This window comes from Puntigrus tetrazona, chromosome 5 (assembly GCF_018831695.1).
Source record: "Puntigrus tetrazona isolate hp1 chromosome 5, ASM1883169v1, whole genome shotgun sequence".
NCBI classification, from domain to species: domain Eukaryota; kingdom Metazoa; phylum Chordata; class Actinopteri; order Cypriniformes; family Cyprinidae; genus Puntigrus; species Puntigrus tetrazona.
In genome coordinates, this window is record NC_056703.1 from 3,878,399 (window position 1) to 3,904,905 (window position 26,507).

The following is a 26,507-nucleotide window of genomic DNA, read 5'->3' on the forward strand; positions in this document are numbered from 1 at the left end:
ATTCCAGGATTCAACTTCAACGGACTCCAAAATTAGGTCTATAAACGTTACCAGACGACGAATAAGAGCCTTATCTAATTTAACGATTGGTCATTTACGAAAAACGGTCACATTTAAATCCTCAAATGTTTTCATCAAGTACCTCAATCGCTAGCCAGAAGATAGAAATACCTAAACATCTTCAGGAAATTGCACTAATCCTTTAAATGTCCTCATTGAACTAATCCTGTCTTAGTCTATGAAAGCGAGCCTCAGTCGCTCTGAAGCCGGCTCTTGGACACCGACCAGTCTCTGTTGGTGACGGTGTGGTCCAGGACGGTTCCCGGCGAGGGCGTGCCGAACTGGTCAGATCCGCAGGAGTACAGGGTGGTGCTGATCCTCTTCTGCACCACGATGAAAGCCAGCTTCGGATCGTAGTTCGGGATGGTCTCGAAGCACTTCAGGACCTGAGGGATCTCGTAAAGCTCCACCGTCTTGAGCTGTCCGTCAGACACGCCGTCGCGATAGATGACGATCTTCTCGGGGAAGGTGTGGTTCACCTGTCGGCGAGAAATGGCTGAAACGCGCCCTGTGGCTTTTAACCGAATCGATTGACCAGTTGATAGAAATACCTCGTAGTATTTCTGCAGGGCCGCCAGCAGACAGACCCTGAAGCCGTTGATTATCTCCTCGTGAGGCATCTGGAAGGTAACCCTGGAGTACCACTTGGTCAGCATGCTACAATAGACACAGGGTTAGGGCTCAAATCGAATGCATGCAAGCAGAACAATAGTATTCGAACTGTTGGGGAAGCTAGCTTAAATTGGCGAAACAGATGTCAGCTAAAAAATGAAAACGAACCACATCTATTTTTTTAACCGCTTGTCATAGATGCTTTGGTGACCAGCTCATCCATGCATGTAAAACTTTATTTACTTTCTGACCTCACAATGGAAATTTCACTTCAGTCTCGCATTCGATTTTAAGTGCAACGCCCACTTCTCAAAATCCAATCACAACCGATGTATGCACGGCCATTTTTTGTCTTGCTTTCGGCCTCATCCACGTCCACCTATTTTTTACTAGTTCTGCTTCTTGTTAATGCGAACTAGTGGGTCTTATCATATAATAGTTTGGATGCATCATCTTAATTACGAACACAAAGTAGTTTTACCGTTTACTGCACTTTGTTACTCCTGTTATTTTGGCTTACGAACCGGAAGTCAAACCCATTACCAGGAAACGGCTAACTTCCGAATTGAAAAATAAGGTGGACATGACCTATCATAGGCGTTTTCTTTCTTGATGAATTGTTACACTCAGATGCACACAATAATTTCACTGCAGCTTTTAATAAATAAGCAGCTGATAATTAATCTGAGCAGTTCGTTTAGCAAGAACGCATTCAATTTAACTCGATCAATGCACGTACAATAAAACTAGGAAAAATGGTAACTAATCGCTAATAAGCATGCATATTACTATAATATTAGCCATTTATTAGTACTAGTTAAGCTCACATTTATTCTACATCTTTCGTCCTTCCCAGTACCTAAACATAACTACTAATAAGCATCAAATATGGAACGTATTGATGGAAAATTTCCAGAAAATATTCCCAGAATTTTTTTTTTGTTGTTGAAAAATCTATATACTTAAAATAAAATAAATTTAATATTTATATAATTTAATTACTTTATATAATATTAAATACAGACTAAATGTTGCACAGGGACTACGAACAGAAACAAATTATCTGTAAATCTTTTGACATTGTTCATTTAAACGAATTAGTTCCTGTGTTGCATAATGTTTGCAAACGTTTATAATACTGCTGTTACAAAAGTATTAATTAAAAAAATAAATAAATAAAAAAAATACAATTCAGCAAGAACGCATTGTTCAGTAGGAATTACAAAAAAAAGATATTTAAAAATATCTTTAATCTTTAATCGAAGAATCCTGATAAAGGTTAATCATTTGAAACTTTAAAAAAAATATCTATTTTTAAATTAAATAATTATCGATGAAATAAATGCACCCTTTTTGTTTCGCGAGGTTTTACCTGTTGAGACTTGCCACAAAGCCCATGACAGATCTGCTTTTCTTGCTTACATCATGGTGAACATCCACCCCAATCACCATCAGATATTTCTGTTCAAATCAAAAGTTACACGGTTAGAAGTTATCCTTTTATTCGATACCATTTGCTCATATTTATGTGCCTCAATGACCCAACCTCAGCACCATTCAGAAGGAACAATGCATTAAGTCTCTCTTTATCATGCATTACACCATATTCAATCTATTACAGGCTATTAAATATCTATTAAATATTATTAAGGTTTGGAAAACAGGTTATTTAAACACATTTGAACATAAATGCTGTTTGAAAGCTCTCCCACCAGCTCAAAACTATTAATGAGTTTGGAGTTAAAAGCAACGATGTGAACCTAGAAATAAATATATAGCTTGAGCACCAAAATGGATCCCACCTAGCTATTGTCTATCACTTCTCACCGTGCAATGTGCTTTTTCAGCTTCATTTCTTATACTCCATATTTACTTGAGCTTTTTTTAATCAAGAGTGAGATGCGGTACGATATCTCCAGGGATCCCCGTGAGGAAAAAGGTCTGATTAGCACACACTCACCAGAGGAACGTTCACCGTCCACAGCTCTCCTCCCAGCTTGCAGTTAATCTGCAGAAGGATCTTCTGAGCGATGCTGCGGAGCTTCTGTGGCTGAGAGATGGTCCGAACGTTGATGGCCTGGGAATAAGAGCCTAATATAAACACATGGTGCTCGCCGCAAGCACGCAGGACAAAAAAAACCTCAGCTATTAAAAGGAATAGTCCACACAAAAATGAAAATTCTTATTTTAACAATGTCCTCACTAAGGTAGTGGCACTGTGCAATAATTTGTGTTTAACAAAGGTTTTGTGTGTTTAGAAGAACATGAGGGTGAGTAATTAAATGGTTCAACTGACGCTTTAAACATATATAGTGCTGTCAAAAAATAAAAGTTTTTGTGTATGTGTACTGTGCATATTTGCTATGTATATGTAGGAGGCACACACATACATATATTTAAGAAAAATGTTTATATATTAAATATTTATATTTCATATCAATTCTATGAATATAAATATATTTTAATTATATACTGTACATGTGCGTCTTTATATACACAGTTCAGTTCAAACAAGTATATGTAAATAAAAACCTATTTTGGATGCAATTAATCGCAAAATAAATAAATAAATAAATAATAATGCTAATTAAATTTGAGTAAAAATTAAGTGGTCGAGAGGTATTATCTTTCAGGAAAAACATTTAAATAATTTGAAAATCTAAAGGAAATTCAGTTTTGTTTAAATGCATCCTAGCTGGAAAAAAATTAAGAGTAAACACATAACGTAAAAAAATCCACTTCAAATAAATGCTGTTCTTTTATATTCACAAAGTATTAAGCAGAGCTGTTTGCAACAAATAATAAACATAATAATAATATATATATTATTATTATTAACATAATAGTATATTAAAATATATATATATATATATATTTATATATATATATAAAATATATATATATATATTATAAATATATATATATATATTAAAAAAATTTCTATATATATATATTATGTATATATATATATATATATATATATATATATAAATATATATATATATATATATATATATATATATATATATATTTTAGAACTATTACACTATTACAAAATTATTTAAATATTGCCCTGGTGGGTATAAGATACTACTTCCAAAGACATTTAAAAACCTTTGAACAGTAGTGTGCGTGTGTGTGTGTGTGTGTGTGTGTGTGTGTGTGTGTGTGTGTGTGTGTGTGTGTGTGCTCTGTTATATAAGTGAAATGCACATAATGAAATGCAAAGTGCTGGGTTTCATGAAACCTGTGAAGGTACAGGACTCTGGATGCAGCAGAGCTTCTTGATGGCGCTGTACAGGTCGTCTCTGTTTCCGGTCATAATGCACACGACCAGCTGCACACGGGGCTGAAAACCAGGACAGACAATACATTATAAACTACGGTATTTAGACAACCGCGGCTCTTCGAGAGAATGGTAAACGTTCGAAAGCTCCTCACCTCGCTGGTGAGTTGAGAGTGAATGCTCTTGATGAAGGTCTCTGTTCGATCGTCCCGTAGCTCCACGCGGATGGGCCGCTCAATTTTGATGCCCATTGGTCCGGCCACCTTAGTAAAAGTAGTCACCAGCTCCTCTGCCTGATCGGTCGCCCGCCGGGGATAGAAAACAGCCCAGCAGTTCAGAGGAACCTGACCGAGAGCAAGCAGGAGACAGATACAGGAGAGCCGAAGAACTACACAAGAACCAGATCAGGGCTTTCAATTCTCTTAAAGGAACACTTTTTTTGGAAATGGGCTCATTCTTCAACCGCTACAGAGTTAATAAGTTGAGTTTTACAGTTTTTGAATCCGTTCAGCCGATCTCCGGGTCTGGCGGTAGCACTTTTAGCATAGCTTAGCATAAATCATTGAATCCGATTAGACCATTAGCATCGCGTTTTAAAAGGACCAAAGAGTTTTGATATTTTTTAAAACTTGACTCTTCTGTAGTTTTTTAAACAGTATAATGATCATCTTTTTGCAGCTTAGACTCATTCGTAAGACTCATTTTGTTTTTTATCAGCTGTATATTTTTATTCACTAAAATTAACCCAGGAGTCATTTTATTCAGTGAAATTGAAATGGACAATCAATCATATTTTCACATGTACAAGGTTAATTTACTAAAAAACACTAAGTTTCAAAACCCATTTGATAAAATGCATAAATCTAGATAAGCTATGGTTATATTGTTTTTACACTATGCATTTTGACAGTTTTGTTCAATATAACAGTATGATTACTTGTTTTTGATATTTTATTTGAAATAATTATCATTGTCTCTCTGTCCTTAAGGTCTAGTGTTTGCTTAGGTCTATTTTTATTACTAAAAAAAAAAATAAAAAAAAAAAATAAATAAATAAATAATAATATATATATATATATATATATATATATATATATATTTTTATATATATATATATATATATATATATATATATATATATATATATATATATATATATTTATTTATTTATTTTTTTTTTTAATTTAATTTTTAATTTAATTTAATTTTTTAATTTTTTTTCTGGACCATTTTCAAATGGAATTGTATTTTCAATTGCGTTTTCATCTGTGGACGCATAAATAGTGACAATCCAAATGCAATTGCAAATATTGCATTACGTTTTGCATGTTCACTTTCGCGAACGTGAATCCAGATTAGCGCACCTCAAGAAACATAAAATAGAGCTTTTCATGGCCCGTTTAATGCCAGCGTGCGATGCGCCTCGAACAAAACGTGTGAATTCGATCAACACGTTTCTTTCACTCAAGCCAAACAAGGCCGTTTTCTTCCTGAGGTGCGAGACCTCCAGCCTTCGAAAGCCTCCTCCGATCAGTCTCATATGTACAGCGACTCAGAGATCTGACTCACGGTGCTGATAGAGGGGTCTCGAACCACCTCTCTGGACCAGTCTACCGCCGGAGACGTCACAAAAGAAGCTGAATGCAAGCAGATGGTCTCGTTGGGCAGAGTTCTTCCTTGAGTCTGTGGAGAAACAAAAAAAGTTATTCATGTTATCTACAGACACACCAACGTACCAGAACCAGTTCAATTGCAATTCATTAAAAAGGTGAACAACGCATGCAGTGATACATATGTGCCAATATTAGTGATTCTTCAAAACAGCTCTAACAATAATAATAATTAAAAAAAAAAAAAAAAAAAAATATATATATATATATATATATATATATATATATATATATATATATATATATATATATATATATATATATATATATATAATTTTTTTTCTTTCTATAAATATAAATATATATATATATAAATATAAATATATATAATGCTATATACATAGCTGACTTTTACAATTATTGATAACTGATATACAGTGCTGTACAAGAATATATAAACTACACAGAGAAATGCATTATAATATATCTAGATGCAGTATAATAGGAGTTAAAATGAGCAATTGTCATTTTGAAGTTGACATTGGACGTATATCAGTCTCAGTTATGTGCTTTACTTTTGTAAAACGGAAAGAAAATGAGCCTTCGTGCAGTGTTTAACACATCTCTAAAGTTTTAAATCTGAAAGTGCACCGTGTGCAACGTTATTGTCTTTCAAAGAAAAAAAAGGAAAAAGAAAAAAAAAGAGAGAGTCAACTCTGAATCATTGAAGCGAGTCGTTTCCAAAACGAATCTTAAGCCGTTTCATGTTGATGTCATGAAAGAATCACTTCGCTCTGAATGAAAATGCTAATTCATTCTTTGCCGCTAGGTGCTACTTTGGGACAGTCAAATGAAACGAATCAACATGAACTTGAGACGAATCGGACCAATCGCAGCAGATTAGAGTCACGCAAAGGAGAGCTTTGGAAGAATGAATCGCTGAGCATATCGTATGTAGTTCTTTTTGAGTTTTTTTACGTTGCATGCATGTCCACCTGTTTTTGGGGCCTACCAAAACCAAAATATGAACCCTTTTTAATAATACCCATTGCAAGGTTTTGAACGCTTTATATATATATACACACACACACATTTTAATTGTAAAAGCATTTTTGAAATGCATGTTTCACAACAAATAAATATTATATAATTATATATTTGAATTTATTTCAGATACATAGAATATATATTATATATAATATATAAAATATGTGAAGCCCTGTGTATGTAATATATATATATATATAAGGGGAACTTATTTCTAGTATGGATACTGACTATAGCAGGTCCGTATTATCCATTCTCACCACTAAAAAATTTCTGGCTGAATTTTTTAATTTGATTTGAATTTATTTCAGCGACACAGAAGCTCTGAGAAGCGCTTAACACGAGTTACTGCTGTTGATGTTGTGCAGCAGCTGCTTGAGGCTCACCACTAGAATCTGCTCGGCTGACGCCGATGTGCACAGCCAGATCCTGAAACACAAGACGGATAACAGCAGCTCTGAGGCGGTTGCTGCCAAAAAAACAAAGAGATGTGCACGGTCACCCCTGACGGATAACGCGTTCACGCACCCGACCCTGTCGCTGATTTGTACCCTCATGGCTCTGAAGTCCTTCCTCATCTTCTCGGGGATGCCGGTCATGAAGGAGAGCTCCGGGAGCAGCAGGATTTCACCCGTCATGACCTGTTACGAATCGGATCAAATTCGCATCTTAGTACCGAACATCCTAAACGCGCCTCCTAGTGATAATACTGCATTTGTCACTCAAGACAGGTTTGTACAATGCACACAAAAAAAAACCAACATTTCAACATGATTTGTTATTCAGATATTCTTCTTTAAAGGAAAAGTAACTGTACGTGACCCACATTTGGTTTCTGTCCACTGAAAACTAAAAATAACATGACGCTGCCATCTTTTTAACGTATTTCTGACCACCCTGTTGTCATTTCGACCCCTTTTACAAAATAGTGGATAACTCCGTAAACATACATCCATAACATTTATAATTATACATGCTTATCTATAAATATCAAAATCAAAAACTGGATACAGGGAATGCTTTGAAAGAAGCCGCTTCTGCTCACCAAAGCTGCATTAACTTTATTCATAATGCATTATTGTTTCAGTATATTTATAAAATGCAATTTGGTCAGAAATCGTTCCAACGAGCCAATTTAGGCCAATTTTAAGGAGCGCGTTTTTGTTACCGTCAACGTTACAAGAAGTTATATTTTCGCGATTGTTCTTTTCAGGATACTCCGATGAACTGAACCTCCAAAAGAAGTGTCTTTACAGACACAGAAACAGAAATCTTTTTACATGCATTTACTGTCACTTCCGATCAATTCAACGCTGAACGCAAGGATTCATTTCTCTTGGAAAAAAAAATTAAAAACTCAATCTTACCACCTCCAGTCTTTTAAGTGGTAGCGTATATGGCGGTTACGTCTCTCAGACGTGTGATGTAGCTCACTTTATCTACCAGATTTAACCAGGTCAAATGAACCGCTGTTAAAGCGCAGTATCCAAAAACATCACTAGATGACAGCACTGAATGTAATTTAAGTCAAGCCCATGCCATCCGAAGCACAACTGAACAACACACAAGCTGTCATTTTAAAGCTTTTTAATAAACCAAAGCATGTTTAACATCACCTTTCCTCCAGGTCTGGACCTCTCTTTGGGACGATGGATGAGCAGCGGTTGGTCCAGCTCCTTTACGGCGATGCCATAGTTCTTCCTGTGCGTATAAAAAGCTAATCGGAAAACTGACAAAGCAAACAATAAAACCCTAATTTGTAGCATGTAACTGTCTCTTCCATTGAAAAGAGCTTTGGCAACGTCATGCGCGTCGTATAAAACCAAGATTATGCCAGCTGTTACGCCTTTTACATGCATCCAGCTCTTAAATCAGTGGCTTCTCCGTATAGCAGATGAACCTGTAGTAATCCACAAACGTGGTGACGGTCCCATCAGCCAAGGTGAAGGTGTCTTTGGGAGACTTGGACCACTCGATGTCGTCGATACGGTAAGTGCGGTTGTTATAGCGCGTGATGACGATCGAGCCCACAAACTCCTTCGTGCACTCGTCCTGAAAGCTCTCACGGCTTCCCTGGTAAATCAGATTCCTACGGCAGAGAAACGGTTATTCGGAGACATCAAGGTTGAGCAAATTACGTCAATGCACTGATTTTGGCATACTGGCTTTAGCCTAAATCTATCGTGCATTTCAAACTATTTTATACAGATGCGTTCTTATACAATGAGATGCATTCTGCTGTCTGCGCGTCCATCCCCAGCAAGAGCAATGGGATGCTGCTTATTTTCGTAAAGTTGAGCTCTGCTTAATTTTGTCCCGTTTGATCTCAAACACTTATCAACAGAAATTGCTAACTCTCATTACAATGAAGGGCTAAGGCAACATCTTAACTGAAATGCAACTACATCTGTTGATCATTTTTAGACCATTTTAGCACCAAAAGCCACCTGATGGCAAAAGGAGAACGACACACAATAAACTAATTGAGATGCATTACTTGGTAACACTTATTCGTGCCAATTAAGCACATATTAATGCATTATCCCTAATCCCACCTTAACAACTACCTTAAAAACTATTAATTAGCAGCAAATTAACAATTATTGAGGGAAAAGTCGTGGTTAATCGTGAACAAGTGTTACACATTTCTTCGAGAAGAGCATTATATGCATAACGTTTAGGTAAAATTAATCTGCTTTACATTGATGCACTTCCAAAGCAAGCAAAACGTTTCAACGCTGCTAGAATTCGGTCAAGTTTTTAGTGCGTTAATTAAAAATAGAATTTATTTTTACTAATATATACTTGATTTTAGGGTCTGACAACACACCGAAAGAGAAGACATGTCAGGCTGCTTCTGATGTTAAAACGGTCCGTCTCTCAGCTTTTAAATTGTGCCATATTTACATAAACTCAAACTATAAATACCGCTTTGCGGCTCTTTAATGGTGTCGTGATCGCTGCGATCGTCTTTTCGTATTTACATGAAGCACGAAATGAAAATGAATGAGCGTCAAAGTATTTTATTAAGATAATCTTATCTTCTGTCTGATTTGGGGTTAAGGCTAGAAGGGACATATAAAGGTATGAGGGCATAAGCGCATTTACATACTTTCAGAGCCAACATTATAACACGAAACCTATGAAAATGGTTTTAAAAGTGGTTTTATTACTTCAGGGCGCCGCAGTGGCGATCGGGGGGTGATGATCACGGGGTTTTGCTCACAAAATGATTAAAAAACACTAATTTTAACAGGTTATTTTATTATTTAAGAGTACTTCAGGGCTGAAATCCATGCACACGGCCGGACATGACAGATTCTCTACAGTTTTAACATGGATTTCTATGGAGACCGTAAGGGCGACACATAATACACGCGTTCTGATTGGTCAGATCGCCTGTCAATCAAGCTCTTCGCGACTGGTCAATTAAGCACATATTAACGCCTTATTCTTCATCCCCAATCCCTAACTACCTTACTATTAAAAAGCAGCTAATTAAGAATTTATTGTTTGAAACTTTTCCTATTCTATAGTGCTACCATCCGTTCATTGGCTATTATTATAATAATAAGACAACTTACAATTTCAACGAACAAGGCGAACAAGCGTAACGCTGCTCTAGAATAATTTTTACGTTAATAATCTAAAAACAAACCTTTTTATTTAAACCAAAAAATGCTGATTTTCTTTTTATCCGGACCGAACAGTGTGGAACGAAGCATGCAGCTGACAAAAAACAATCGGGATGATCGATTGCGACCGAAACTCACATGACATCGAGCACCGAGTCGTTTCGCAGCACCTTATGCGAGACGTCCACGACGAGGTAGAGGCCTCCATCGGTGTGCTTGATGCTGGTGGAGTATCCAGGCCACACCTGAAGCCTGCCGGACACACAAACGCAAACCGCCACGATCGATATGCGAAGCGTTATCGCGAGCGCCGGCGAAACGGTTCGAGCGCGTGCCCGTAATCACAGGTCAGGGTGTAAAAATACAGAAGCTTGAGTCTAGATTTATTCGCTGTGAAGCCAAACGAAGCGGCGATTTCGGCTGGATTGCAATCACAGACAATCAGGTCAGCGCAAAATACCTGTGTTTGCCGAGAATCACAACGGCGTTGGGGTCGTAATGGTTTCTGCCCACCAGCTTCAGCCCCAGTAATTTCATCACTCTAGAGCGGAGAGAAAGAATGAGAGGAAAGCAGCAGGAAAAGTCAGAGATGTCAGAGCTGACTGTCAACAAGCCATTAGAGCTCAGACGTCTCTCCTATGCACAGAAAAAGTGGAGCAATACTCCGCAGGGCTCAACAATATGACCCGTTTGGCACCGCATGCTCACGTGGTGTGTAAGTGAACGGCTTAACTACAGCAGCAAGCTCACGCTGGCACGGTTTACCAATACCTTACTGAATGTTTGCTTTAATAACGCCCATGAATTGTCTAATGGTTTACAGTAGTCCTTGAGAATTATTACAAACGTGACCGCGACGCGATCTTATTTAAGACACTAAAGGTTAATTTTTACATTTCAATTTAAAAATGTAAAATGTTTTACATTTAAGGCTTTAACGTTTAAATCTTGTTTCGAAATATTAAGTTAAAGCCTTTGTAAATTTTTGTTACGGTTAAGTGAAGCCATTAAATTTGCTTGTTAATGAAAACGGAGCTAGAATAAAATATAGAAAAAACAAAAAAACTTGAAATGCCAATGAACCAAAATAAATTAAGCTCAAGTGTACGTTTCAACAGAAACGTCACTGCAACTAAAAGCTAAAGAGATACAGAAATGGTAAAGAGTAAAAATTCCATTCCTTTAAAAAAAATAAATAAATTGCAATTAATATGAAAAAGAGGAAAAAAGTAAGAGTACAAGTATACAGTATAAAACCATAAAAAAACGTTTGTTAATTGGAATGCAATCTGAAAAAGATTGAAAAACTTGACATATCGCTTGAACTGAAATAAATCAAAGCTGAAAACGTACTAAAACTTAAAAGTATGCAAAAAAAAAAAAAAGCATAAAAACATTGGCAATTAAAATGAAGTGAAAATAGAAAAATAAAAATGGGAAAAAAAAGATCATTTTTAGACTAGTTAAGTAATACAAAAAAGAAGAAAAAACTACAGAATGAATGTGTCGCAAATGAGGCCAATGTATAAACACAGGCATTAACATGATTTTATTATGAGATATATATATATATATATATATATATATATATATATATATTTATATATTCAGTTCAGCAGCATAAATTGTACAGCTTTTCTGCCATGACAACATGTTTGAACAACAATTTAAAGCAGTATTATAAGAGCGTTTGTAAAATCAAAAGCATCATATTCCTGGATTTATACTCTAAACTCTCCCCTTTGTTTTCTATTGTAAGTAACCTCACTTTTTTTGTGGCAACCGGCATTCTGACACATCGGCTCAACTTGTACTGAACCCGTAATACCGCTTTCTTCTTTCCTCGTCGTGTTGTTACGTCACGCGGCCTGTAATGCGATCACGCTTATTTAATTTCCCAAAATTGCTCGATGACCCCCGTCTCCGATCTCCAGCGGACGCAGGCAGGCGCAGGAGCGTGTTTCCACTCCTGGCCATCGTTCCCCGGCGAGGCCGCAGTTAATCGTAGATTTCAAACATGCTTGACTTCAGATAGACTCCAGGACATCACGCCGAGCCACACGGCTGCTAAGAGGTTTGTCTTACAAGAGCCTTGACTTGATTCAAGTTCATTGCCACGTCAGCTTTAAGGGCCATTTCATGCCAAAGATTACAATGCAAAAATGCAAAATGGGAGTATTAAATAAAGCAGTAATAAAATAAATGCTTGTGCATAAAATTATATAAAATATTCTTTACTTGAAAGAAACTTCTTATAAAGAAAAGAAACCATTATTTTATTTATTTATTTTATATAACAGATATATAACGCATAGGGATAATGCATTACATTAATAATAAGCTCATATCAAATTATTATTATGCTTTATTCTCAAATTATTAAACGTGAACAACATCAGTATTATGTGACTAGGAGTATAATGCGTATTAGCGCGCATATTTAAATTTCTGTACAGTTTAGTCTCTAATCGTCGCATCGCTCGAATTTCAGATCAACCCAAAAAAACTATGCTTCCTTCAAACTTCAAATAAAAATGGAATATAATTTTTTTAATTCACACGCGCTTGATTTACTCCATTTATTTTATATTTTTATGAATATAATTTTTTTTTTTATTTTATTATTTTATATACTTTTTTAAAAATGCTAATATTATATATCATAAAAAAATCTCGTCGACTTCTGATTTTTTTAACGGCAACGTAAATGACCTCCGTTGTCGTAGTTTACACTCGTTCTCCTTCAAAACCTGTTTTCGCAGCTGAATCCTTTGAATTGTGGGAATTACATGATGTCTACGTAATACATTTCAAACCATTAACGAACGCGAGCGCGTTAGCTTTTGAACCGCGAAAGAGCCAAAGTGAAAAAACCGCGATCGGCGTCTTGAGGATCCTCGTACCATGCACGCCCTTATTACCGAACACGCACCTCCTTAGGACCACGTTGTAGAACGGGATGCACAGATCAGAGCTGGGCGGCAGAATCTTCGTCAGCTGGATCTTAATGTCGATCTCTTGATTGTCGGTTTTCCTCTCGGCTTTAAGATGAACAACCTGTCGCAGAGTAAGCTTGGGTAATTAGGGGTGCTTAAAGTGAAAAACGACATCTGATGTGCGCGCAAACCTCTTCAAGACGTTTCGGCAGATAGAGGATGGATCCATCAAAGGCCACCACCTCCCCCGTCAGACCGGTGCTCCTTCATCATACCGGCGCATACTCAGAGACTCAATGTTCGGCCTGAAACCCAATAGCTGGTCGTTAATGCCATTAATCACGCTCTTCTCAAAAAAAAATGCGACTAATTATAATTATTAGGCTGTTATATAAAGACACAATCTACTTTATTCTAACAGATGACATGCTCCCATTAAAAATGCATGTGTAAAGGGACACTAATATGTCTTCAGCCATTATTGAGCAATATTATTTTTGGTTTGAGCCAACACCGAAGTTTATTTCGGTTTCCATTCTACCATTAGGGACGCATTCATCTAAAGATTATTAGAACAATTAATCATCGACACGCTATTGACTCATCAGTAGGTTTGGAATGATTATTCAGCTTTTTGCGGCTAGTTAAAACACATATAGTTATACATATTCCAAGTAAGAAAATCACTTCAGGTTTGGAAATGGTTCTTTTCATGAACTCTGAACCTGACAGGTTAGGCTTCCAGATTTCAAATCGCCACAAATACTCTTGAAGCATTGAAATTTCTTCATATTTTTGGTTTCTTTACTCTTGGTTCTTGGTGGGAGGATATATCTAGGTTGGAATGCAGAAACCATGTCCTGAAAGCTTTCTCATGTTTTTAATAGCGTGTGCTCCAATCAGGATTTCTGAGGCCGATCTCCGATTAAAGACCTTATTAAAGCTTTTTTTATTTATAATGATACTTCAATCGGGAATTTTAAGCGTTTATTAAGAGCCTGAATTTCATTTCAGAAAATCGATTATCCTCTTAGGTGACGCTTGTAACCTCTTAGGGAATTTTTTTTAATTTGAGAGGGCTATTTATCTCACCTAAACGTTGGCTATTTACCACAAACACGAGATTTTGCTCCATTACTTTGATTTCAAACACAAACATAGTCACCAAAATGCCTTTCCAGCATTATGAGATTTTTTTTTTACACTGTAGGCCTACAGTAAAACAAGTACAAATACAAGTTTAAACAAAAAATATGAGCAAAGCAACACGTTATCCGATGCGTTTTACTATCTAAATTTATAAATTAAGTTGGGAAACCATTAAAATGACTTTTCTTACATTATGACCAACGTATCATTCACAGAGACAGCCATCTTTACTGACATTTCAATCTTTATTGCCAGCAAAACGCCCGGGAGCGCCATATATTATTGCCTCGTTTGTATAAAAGTGCTCTTTCCCTTTAAACCTAGCCAAAAAGCCATATGCGTTGACTGTGAAACACGGTAGGCTTGAATTATAGACATTTATGGCGTTACCACTGCGTTTTCGTGTCAATGCATCTTCATATTTACTGCAAATAATGTCGCATTTAATTCAGCGCCGTGCGGTGGAAGCGATCTCCTGAAGCGCAGAAAAAACACACACTGCAAGCGACTACATGTGTGTGTGTGTGTGTGTGTGTGTGTGTGTGTGTGTGTGTGTGTGTGTGTGTGTGTGCCATCTCCAGAAGAGCACACGAGCGCTGAAGGGTTTAAACACTCGGCAAAAAAAAAAGATAAATAATCAATCTATTATAAAATGACTCTCTAACACTAGCGTTTCTATTCTTTTTCTATTCCATCTACTTGTTTTCTTTTTATTTATTATAAAAAACCCTGGCTGCGTTAAGCTAAACGAGACTTGCCACAGCACTCGCACATTATTTCCCGTTTGGGTTTTGATTGCATTCATTGGTAAGTCGCTTTGGATAAATGAGTAAATGTTTCCAATGGGATAAATTATGAGTGCCCTTCAGTGAGTGTGATGTTTAAATTAAGCCGCTACTTGATAAAAACACAGTCATATACAGTCAATCCGACACGGCAGCCACCTAAAGTATATTTTTAAGACTCACGTGAAAGTAACATGGTACTGAAACACAGCTTCATTTTTGCAGCAGATGGGGATGTAGTTTGACCCGATGGATACAGGACTGCCTTTTGTTCCGGTTTTCTGCAGAGGCTCCTGTAAAAACATTGTAAAAGAAAAACATTAGCCTGTACTTGGCCTGTACTGTCTTTAATAAAAGGTAAACGGCACCAACGAAACAAATCATTTGCTGATCAGACAGAATTGTAACTCAACTACAATGCATATAATGCACACCGCAACTTTAATATCTTTTAATTAAAGACATTGTGAAATATTATTATTAATACTGCTTTTCGGTTTAGCATTCAATTGAATGACATTATGGCATTACTCCAGTCTTCAGCGCCACATGATCCTTAAATATTGTAATATGCTTATTTGCTGCTTAAGAAACAATATTGTTGAAAACAGTTGTGCTGCTTAATATATTAGTAATATATATTATAATATATTATATAAATGTATAATATATTTTTTCAGAATTTTTAAACGCATACCGTAAAAAAAAACAGCATTTATTTCCAATTTAAATATTCTGTAAGATATTAAAGATGCCTTTTCTGTAACTTTTGATCAATTTTACGTGTACTTGCTCAGTATTAATTTCTTCAAAACCCGCTTGAAAAGATATTTTTAAAAACGACAAACGGGAAAAAGCGAATTCATACTTCACTGTCTCAATTTTCACTTCAACTTTCGGAGGCGTTCCTGGAGGAACCGGTGCTTCTTCAGAGACGGGGGCAGCGGACTGGAAGGACGACCTGGGCCGCACCGGGAGAACTACCCCTATATGAGGCAACGGCTCGCCTACGCCAACAAATCCTCTGCCAGGAAACTGCAAACACACAAAGCAAAAGTCATTCTGATGAATTTCAGTCCCACCCAAAAATGCTCGACCAAAAACATAAAAGAAAATTCAATTGTGAAGCAAAAGATAAGCTCCAAAAAGAGGTAACCCTTTATTTTGAGTCTACTTTGGACATTATACCAACAACATATCGCAGCTACATGTCAGCTAGCAGTCAGTTTTAGTGCATGAGTGTCTGCTAAATAACTATTAACCCTTTATTTTGAAGAGTCCACAATATATACTACATCCTCAACAACAACAAACGTATGTAAACTCTTTCTACTAACCCTAACACTCTCCTCTGAGAGTTCGTAGACATGTAGTTGCAAATTAATGAGAATTAGTTGACATGTAGTTACTTATAGTTAGCAGAAGATCTAAAAAACACACAGATTTGAGCTGCTATGCACGAACGATCTTCCAGAAGTAAGTTTTAACTTTACTTTGGGGTGAGTTATTACTTGATGCTCTCCGCGTGCAAACGAAAAACATGCACAGACTTAGCAAATCCAAGAAGCTGCATTAAGGAGCAACACCTAAAGGATTCTTCTAAGCCCGATTCTTCCCTTTCCGGAGTCAGAGCGGTCGGCTTCGACTGGACGTCCGTCCCCAAGTCGCCTGCTGCCCCCCGTCCTGATTAGGGACAGAAAAATAGCATAACTCAACGGCAGGAGATGATCTGAATGCAAAATATGGATAGAAAGACATGAAGTAGCACAAAAGCACATCTAACTGTACCGACTAGGGCCGTGAACGCGATACCGTCATGCAAATTCATTTATTACACCGAATATCAACAACCTGTAGACTAGAGTCTTAAAATAAAAAAAAAAGATTTAATCAAATTTCAAGCTTTAAAAGAGGAACTGTTTAAATATTTATTTGAGGCATGCATTTTATGCAGACGGTGAGGACATTTTGGTGAGGCTTAACACTGGCCGAATGCATCGAATCGAAAATAATGAAACACATGGAAATATCAGGGGAATATTCAATTGAATAGACACTTCTTGGTTGCTAGAAGTATGAATCAATCAATCAAGAAATAAAGACATAAAGAAATAAAAAACATCATACCATCACTATGATGAAACGTCCACAGACGCTATATTTTTATGGTTCTGACATTAATATTGCTATTGGGGCAAATATATAATTAATCCCAGAACCGTGACAATGGGCCACAGGTGATTACAGGGCTGGTAAAGTTTAAAATGTCAAGTTTGTGTTGAAAAAATATCTTTTTTAAAGCAAGTCGGGCAAGTGCGGCCCGAGAAAAACAGCGGCTCCCGAGAGTTGCGCATAAGACAAAGAAAGGTCACCGCTTCAGACGCCAAGGACTATTTCAAGCACTGTTTAAGTCCTTACGGAGCAAAAAGCTCTTAAATAGAAGATTAATGGGCTTATGTTCATCATTTGTATTTACATTGCAGATTAAGTTTGTTTTCATTATTAGCTACTTGACCTTCCTGCCGTCTTCAGCATTAAATTGCACGTCTAAGTGGCGACTATTCATTTTTGTTGGTGTTGCCAAGGATACAAAAATGATGGCGCACAATTTAATGCCCACTCCAATCAAGCCAGCGCTGACATGAATAATAAAACAGTTATGAGTTTGATTAAATGCGGTATACAGCAGGGTTGACTAAGACATGTGGTACAGTACAGATCCTGCTCCTTATGATAAGTGTTGGATGGATGGATGGATGGATGGATGGATGGATGGATGGATGGATGGATGGATGGATGGATGGATGGATGGATGGATGGATGGATGGATGGATGATGGATGGATGGATGGATGGATGGATGGATGGATGGATGGATGGATGGATGGACGGATGGATGGATGGATGGATAACCAGGTAAATGTTCACCACCTTTTTAATGGTTTGGGGTTGGTCACGGTTATTTTTATGTAAAAAAACAACAAAAAAGTCTCTTATGCTCACCAAGGCTGCATTAATTTGATCTAAAACTACAGCAAAACTGTAATATTTTGAAATGCAACATAAAATAACTTTTTTGAATTGGCTATATTTAGAAAATATATAAAACAATAATAAAATATAATAATATATTTTTTTTTAAATATAATATAAATAAAAACATTAAATTACTTTTTTGAATTGCTATATTTAAAAATATATAATATAAAATAATTATAAAATATAAAAATATAATATATTTTTAAATATAAAATATAATAAATAAAAACAGAACTTTATTCATCATTACTCCAGTTTTCAGTGTCACATGATTATTCCATTGTACTAATTTGATGCTCAAAAGTTATTATTATTATTATCATTATTATTATCACCAATTTTGAAAACAATTGAGCTGCTTCATTTTTTTGTAGAAACATGTTTAGGGTTCCCCGATAAATAGGAATTGGCTTTTATATGAAAAATATATATTCGGAACCCATTTCTCTCAAACCGTAAATAAAGAAAGAATACACAATACATTTAAAAAAATGCACTACCTTTCTGGAGTTTGACTGGCTGGGTCAAAAGAGTACATGATGAAAGGACTTAAATTTTGGGGTGATTTTAAAGTCACTCCTGAAAACCTAAAGACACACGTACACAACGAAGCAAGAAAATTCTACTTTTCACTTTTTTCTCTCACATACCAACAGGCGTGGCTCCTCTCCCCCATGTCTTTCCCGGTTCAATGCCCAGGCCCCTGAACATGGACATCAGCGATGACCCCGGCCCAGGAGCCGCAATCTAAAAGAAAGCCAAGCACGAGACTTTTGCATAAACCTAATGCTAAATCAAACGCTGCTCATCCGACTGCGTAAAAGCAATAAAGCCTCGCTTCCCGAATTCGGCGAGACTCATTCAAATGCATGCAATCCAATGCTGCGTGATTCATTTCGAAGCAGGGCACTGTGTTTTTCACGCGAGCAGCTCATTATCTGCTGATGTTTGAAGCACATAAGAACAGCTTGGTTCACAGATGTCATGAATAGAGTAATAATTGACTTCAGTAGAGTACCAGAAACAGCTTAATATGCCATTGTGATGATTTTCAGCTTTACTGATGCGCTTTGCATTTCAAAAAGTGATTGAATTCCTTCATGATGCTGCACAAACGTTCAGCAAACTGTTTATTTTAAAGGTTTATTGGCTTAAAATAATAATAACAATAATAATAATAATACAGCCATACAAATTAATATTGTGCTGTAGTGCAAGGCGTGGTTAACTTTTATTTGATTAAAAGAAATATTTTATGCCAGAAAAATTTATTAAAACAGCATTTCTGAGAAAAAGAAAAGAAAAAACATTAATTGTAAAATGACTTTTTAATACATTAGGCGGTTTGTGCATTTAAATTAATTAAATCACAGAATTTGTAAATAAATGTGAGAAACAACAATATAAAAAATATAATGTTTTGTTAATAAATAGATGTTAATTGGTTTAATGCCAGAAAACTGGTATGCTATTTAAATAATAGCATTTAAATTGAATCATTAAAGAGCGATCAAGAAGAAAAAATGAGCTAAATAAATTTAATTTAGTATCAAATAAAGCATTTCGTGTTGACACACTGTTTAGACGCACACCAAAACTCAAACATGCATAAAAGTGATTTCTCCCTTTAAAATCACACAAAACGTGTCCGGCATTTACCTGAGCAATCGCTGAGTCACCTCTGTTTGCAGCACAGGCCTCTTCTCCCGTGCGACGCCTGCTTTTTTGATGTCCGGCGAGGCACAGGCCCCACAGGAGCCCCCTCTGCCCATCCCAAAACCGGGCAGCAGAAACCCTCGGGCTCTTCCGAAACCTCCGGCGTCCGTCGGTAATCGCACACCTCTAGAAACGCCACCGCAGGCTGTCTTACAGTGATGGCGCCCCAAACCGTACAGGCACTTCTCCAGGTACTCTACTGTCCGGGAAGAGGTTCATCTTTAGGCAGAACCAGACCTCTGGCTCGTCCCAATGAGGGCTGGTCGGGCGACGGCCCTGATCTCCTGCAGACGGCATCCACGGCATGCGGGTGACCCTGGGGCCCCGGAAAGGGGGTCGCTTCGGATCCATTTCTTCCTCCGCTGCACTTCAATGCAACTGACAAAAAAAACAAAGCACAGAGATCGATGAAGGTTTTCTAGACGTGTCTGTCCATCTTCCAAGAGGTTAAACTAAACACAATCAATCAATTAATAGGTCACTGTGAATTACTGGATCTCTGGAATACATGCAAGCGGAAGCACCCAAAATGTCATGTTCATTGCTGTAATCGATGCTAAAGTCATTTTTGCAATCATTCCCAATCTTTATCTCAAGTGGACACGAGCACGTGCCTGCCTGGCAAGCGTCTAAAACAATGTCTGAGATGAGTTGGCTTGGCTTGCAAATCAAAATTAAATCGCTTTTTTCTTATTTTTAAGGGAACGTAACATTACCGACCCGTATTCGCCTTTAAATATCGAAACGCGACAGCGCAGCGCGCCAACTCCGCGCACCTGATTATTCGACAGAAAGACGCGCGCAGTAACCAAAAACAATTTATTCGACTATTTTAGACACAAATGAGGCCGATGCGTGGCTAAACGCGTAAATTGGACATAAATTAGGTAAACGTACCTGCAAACGTAGCTGACACTTCTGTAGAGATGAACCGTTCGCTCCAAAGCCGGGTGAACTGAACTCAACAAATACTGATTCTTTTTAACGATTCGGTTGAACTGATTCACGATTCACAAGTAAGTAAAAGGACGGTTTGAGAACGTTTTTCTTTTTTTATGAATCAGAAGGTTTTGTTTTATGTACACAGGCATATTAAAATGAAAACAAGCAAAACTGTCTATTATTAAATTCAGCGTTAAGATTTCTCCTTCTATATCTGATATGCAAATATTGACAAATAGGCTATGTTTCTTTTATGCTCAGATACTTAAATGATGGTCCCTTTAGAGTAACGTTATTCTGTTGACAAGCTAAATAAATGTGGATGGTGCTCCCGAGAAAAAAATGACTGGGGTATATGCCATTTATGCCAATTTTTATTGAAGGGTCCATAAATGAAACGTATGCTCGCTTTCCCCAGTGTTTATATGGAATAGATTGGAGGAAGCCCCAACTGAGTCTGGTTTCTCCCAAGGTTTTTTTTCTCTATTCTGTATGGATGGGGTTTTGGTTCCTCTGGCTTGCTTTGTTGGGGACACACAACTTCTAGCGCTACCGTCGAATTGATAACAGAGACCGTTCTCTGCATTTGATAACAAATTGTTCACGCCGTCATTATACATCCCCTGTCATTGTATTCTTCTGCTTTATGCCGTTCACTGCTTTGATGCAACCTGTGTTGTTAAAAGTGCTATATAAATAAAATTGAATTGATTGATTGATTGATTGATTGAAGCCGCTAAACTGACTTTAATTTATTCGCATTCATCATATGCAATGGATTTGACTGACGGCACCCTGAAAAGGGTTGTTTGGTTGCTTAAAAGTGCGCAGACAAATCGCCGAATTGCATGCATGCATGCATTTTGTATAAAAAAAATGCAGCCCTGATTAAAAGTTCTCAAAAACATTTCAGGGATGTATATTTGATAATCGATACTTCCTCTCCTTCTTGTGAGATATTGTCAGATATTATAAAACAAAAAAAACGGGAAAGGGCACTGTCATGGACAAACTGCTAAATTTAGCCTCTCTGAAAGCCCAGGACGTCCTCTTTATGACACACCACTTAAAAAACTGACGTACGGTCTCACAGAAATGTACAAATGTCCTCTACAGAGAACGAAATTCAACTGTGCCCAGGAGATTATCATTAAAAATCAAATAAAAAGTTGTAACCCCTTCGCACCTGGACGGCTCGCTTTCGCTTTAATGAAGCAAAACCGGCTTGGTTTTGAACGGCATCTCCCACAAGCTTTTAACCGTGAGGATAAATCAGGGTTTGCATGCAACGGTTCATCAAAGTGTTCCCCCCTTTCCCCCACCGAGGACTGCCCGAGAACCCATTTTCTTGCCACTGTCCAAAAAGAGTCCAAAAAGTTAACTAATGTTCGATTTTGCAGTCAGTACGCTTAAATTACAGCGTGTCGTATTGTTATAAAAAGCCCGTCAAGTCAAGCATCACCCTCCTCCTGCAAAAAGCCTTTTGACTTCTGCCTTTAGAGGACTGTGTGACACATTTCTTCTTTATTTCCCTGTACCGCCGTATGATCGCGAGACACGCTGAAACACTGTTTAATCATGCAGCCGCAAACACGTCTTTTGAGCTCGACAGACATCTCAATTAATTATTAAAATGTCTACAGAGAGAACAAAACTATTGGAAGGGAAACTCAGCTCTGCACACGATGCCGAAGTTCTCTGGCTGGAGATTGAGGTGATGCACAAAAGGGAAATTCAGGATAATGTGTATAAAGTAACAAACTATAAGGCTCAAAAAAAATGATATGCTATTTATTTTTAATAAATCGGAAGGTGATGTAGAAGAACAGAAATTGCTTTATTGAATAATTACAAAAACAAAACTAAACACTAAAAGTGGAAAATAACACACTTAATTAAAATGCTTAAATACTGATAGGCCAAAATAATTTTGCAGTGTATTTATTCAGTGATCCCATATTTCCTATTTTTGTGTTCATGTGTGAAGGCTCGTTTGGGGCCGAGGACTGTTTCTCTCGGGATCACACCGCAAACATAAAACAATTTTTACGCCAAACTTCTTCAACGAGGAGCAAACTACCAGAGATTTAGTTGCTAAATTACATGTCAATCATGCAAATTGCAATTAAGATGAGGTGCTCCCGGATGCGGGTTCAAGTCAGGCCTGCGCCATGTCTCGATCTCCTTCTCTCCTTAAAAACCACTATGTTTATCAAATGTTATTAAATTCGACACATATGAGATTTGTAAACAAACATCTCGGCCAGCTGTACCGACTTTCGCTTACGCAGGCTCAGTAACTCCAATTGCAGCCTTCAATATAAACGAGGTGATTTCAGCAGCAGTCATCGCCGCCATCAAGAGCTTAATCACCGCAATGAATATTAATTAAAGCTGACACTCATCATCAGCGCCGGAAAACTGACCAATAAGGCTTGAGGGAAGCGGGGTCAAAGCAGCTGCTTCATCTTTCTAGCGCGCTTGACCTTGAACGCCAAAACAGAAGCCAACTTATTTTGGGTCATAGCATGCGCTACTTTACCGGCATGGTGGACCGTAACTGGCACGCTGACCTTTCTAGCAAGCACGAAATGAGCTTAAAAGAACAGTCCGCATAGTTTCGCTTCCCATTGACTTCCATTGTCACTTTTCGTCCGCACTGGAAATATTGTTTTGGAGCAACATGTGGGTGAGTAAATGATGAGGTGAGCTCACCCCGAGGCGATCCGAGATGCAGATGAGTTTGTTTCTTTAACAGAACAAAATTGGAGAAATAATGCTTTATATCAGTGCTTTGCAGTGAATGGGTGCCGTCAGAATGAGAGTCTAAACAGCTGAAAAAAAGTGGGTGAGTAAATGATGAGGTGAGCTCACCCCGAGGCGATCCGAGATGCAGTTTGTTCCTTTAACAGAACACAATTGGAGAAATAATGCTTCATATCAATGCTCTGCAGCGAATGGGTGCCGTCAGAATGAGAGTCTAAAAAGCTGATAAAAACGTAATAATCCCCACCACCCCAGTCCATCAGTTAACATCTCTGAAGTGAAAAGCTTTTATTTTGTAATAATAACGTAATGCTTTCTCTGGTGGAAAAAATGGACTCATCTAAACATGTCAGTAAAAAAATGTGTTGTGCGAGGACAATAGGAAAGAGCTGTCATATGGACACTGATCTGTTTCATACATATTAATTTACAGGATTATTGTGATCAGCTGTTAGGACTCTCGTTCTGACGGCACCCATTCGCTGCAAAGCGTCCATTGGGCAGCAAGTGATGGTATTTTTTTTCCAAATCTGTTACAATGAAGAAAACAACACATCTACATCTAGAATGAACACATTCTAATTCATATAACTTAAATTCATAATGCAGGATTATGACTTCATAACCAAAGAAACGATCACAGAAATGATGCATTCAGACACTAACGTAAGGCCCCGGGGGTGACATGCCCCATCTGTTGGACAATGACAACGAAGATGACGGTAATGATAGCCGCTTTGGCCGCATTAGCCTGGGAACATGCTGTCCTATTCTGTGCAATCCTCCGCTTCATTACAGATTCATTTTTCATGCCACTTAACTCCACGAGGCTGAGTGCTCGCCATTCACAAACAGTACAGGACGTGTTTCATTTTTTGCTCCGTAGCTGTCAGCATTCATCCGATAGCTTTTGATTGTTCAAATTTTCAGGGCTTTTGTTCTCTTAGAGCTCCGCGTTGTGTTCCGGAAAGTCTAAAATTATAAGCATTTTCAGCTGGCGGTTTATCCAAAGTGACTTACAGTACACTTATATCATGGACGGTTTCTGAAGCGCCCGGGTTTACGAGCTTTTCTGTCAGTGGTCGTGAATCGCCTCCTTTCAGGTTTGAACCCTTGCACTTTTTGCTCACCAGCCTCGATCTTTAACCACGAGGATGCTGTAAACCATTTCACGAAGCCACTGAATTAGAGCACCACCCCCTCAATCTGCAAAACCCCGCCCTCTCTCAGCAAACCCCGCCCAGATTCACCCGCAAAAAAGGTACCTGATTAATTAAAAAAACTTTTCCTATTATCATTATCATGTGTGATAAAACAGCCTATTATAAATTGTATAGCTTGTTTGCGAACATGTTTGCCTGCATATATTTGCATAAAATGTAAATATTAATCAGACACGCCCACGTAGATGCCGAGGGTCGTGGTTTCTGCGCCAGTTTTTATTCAAAGTGTTTGCTTTGAACCCAACGCAGTCATATCTGTAAGATAGAATCATTTTATTGTCCCCACTTTCCACTGTCCATAATGCAACACGTCCTAAAATAAAACTGTGCAACGCTATATATAATGTTTTCCTTTGTAGTTACGCAACAAGGCACAAAACTACAGAAATACCAGAGGAAACAGCAACTGACAGTGAAAGAGAGAGAGAGAGAGAGAGAGAGAGAGAGAGAGAGAGAGAGAGAGAGAGGGAGAGGGAGAGATCCTAGAGAGCGAATATTTCGAAACAGTCAAGTGCTCTTGCGCTTTCTCCAAAACAGAAGACAGGATAAACATCTTAATGTAGGTGGAGCTGAGCCGAGACCGCAACCTTTGATGAGAAAGTTACGCGTTTAACCTACTAGAGTGCGCAATTCTCACACACTTCCTCGCATGAAGAACCGAACCGTCACTTCCAGCCACCCGAGGACCAGCTTCTCCACGCGCGCGCGCGCCGTGCGGCCAAACCGTGGCGATCGCCCCCCCACTTCCTCCCCGTTTCTTCAAGTTTTCTCCGCCGCATCCGCGCGCAACTCGCCGCCGGAAAGCCCGAAGACACCCCCAGAGCCGCGCTCGCCTCAGCATGCGTTTGGCGCACGGAGCGCACTCCTGGCGAGCTCTTCGTCGTCGGGCGCAGGGATGATGTTCAACTCGTCGGGCTCGGCGGATTTCCTCTCGTTCGCTCACCCCGAGGCGGCGGCGGAAGTTCTCAATGGTTCCTCACACTTGTTCTACAACATCTCGATGGCCATGTGGAACAAATCCTGCGGGGAACAGTTGCTCGATTTCACCACGGCGGAGAAGATTGTCATCGGAATGATGCTGGCCGTCATCACCACCGTGACGGTGATTGGAAATATGCTGGTGGTGATCGCGGTGTGCGTCGTGAAGAAGCTCAGACAGCCGTCCAACTATCTGCTGGTGTCTCTGGCCGTGGCGGACCTCTCCGTGGCTATCGTGGTCATGCCTTTCGTGATCGTGACGGACCTCACGGGAGGAAAGTGGCTTTTTGGAGAGGTCTTCTGTAACATCTTCATCGGCATGGATGTGATGTGCTGCACTGCCTCCATCATGACGCTGTGCGTGATCAGTGTGGACAGGTGAGTAGGCTGGCTTCTTCTTACCAAGTCGTTTGGGTGACACTTTAATACGAAGTGACTCTGGTATAGGGCCAGTCCTTCTGGAGCAACCCAAGCGTCTTGAACACAACGGTGATGGTTTATGAAGCAAGCAACACATGATTCTTGGGATCTGAACCCTTTAGGATCAGTTTTTCACCACTAGAAGTTGATCAACATATTGCATCTCCAAGCATAATATATTATAAAACATTTATTTATTTATTTGTTTTCCAGTACACTAATTTAAGCTAAAATGTGTCCACAGATTTGAGTCTATCTATCTATCTATCTATCTATCTATCTATCTATCTATCTATCTATCTAT

At 38.2% G+C, this 26,507-nt stretch overlaps 2 protein-coding genes across 2 annotated transcripts in view; one reads left to right on the top strand and one right to left on the bottom strand.

Moving 5' to 3' along the window:
- Nucleotides 1-251: 251 nt before the first annotated feature.
- piwil2 (piwi-like RNA-mediated gene silencing 2) lies at nt 252-20,180 on the bottom strand. The gene is made up of 18 exons (XM_043240840.1): nt 20,047-20,180; nt 19,838-20,000; nt 15,994-16,155; nt 15,304-15,413; nt 13,378-13,450; nt 13,183-13,307; nt 10,711-10,791; nt 10,389-10,502; nt 8,516-8,704; nt 8,232-8,316; nt 7,144-7,256; nt 7,002-7,044; nt 5,528-5,641; nt 4,114-4,302; nt 3,920-4,021; nt 2,633-2,749; nt 2,045-2,133; nt 252-717 (listed from the first exon to the last, which is right to left on the bottom strand). Exons 1-18 carry the CDS (start codon nt 20,178-20,180, stop codon nt 252-254), a joined length of 2,469 nt encoding a protein of 822 aa, XP_043096775.1.
- A 5,399-nt stretch (nt 20,181-25,579) lies between these two features.
- Nucleotides 25,580-26,507, top strand: part of LOC122345408 (5-hydroxytryptamine receptor 7-like) — a 36,998-nt gene continuing 36,070 nt past the window's right edge. Inside the window, 1 exon segment of the mRNA XM_043239519.1 lies at nt 25,580-26,161. Within this exon segment, the coding sequence (XP_043095454.1) occupies nt 25,701-26,161 (461 nt within the window). The 5' untranslated portion in view covers nt 25,580-25,700.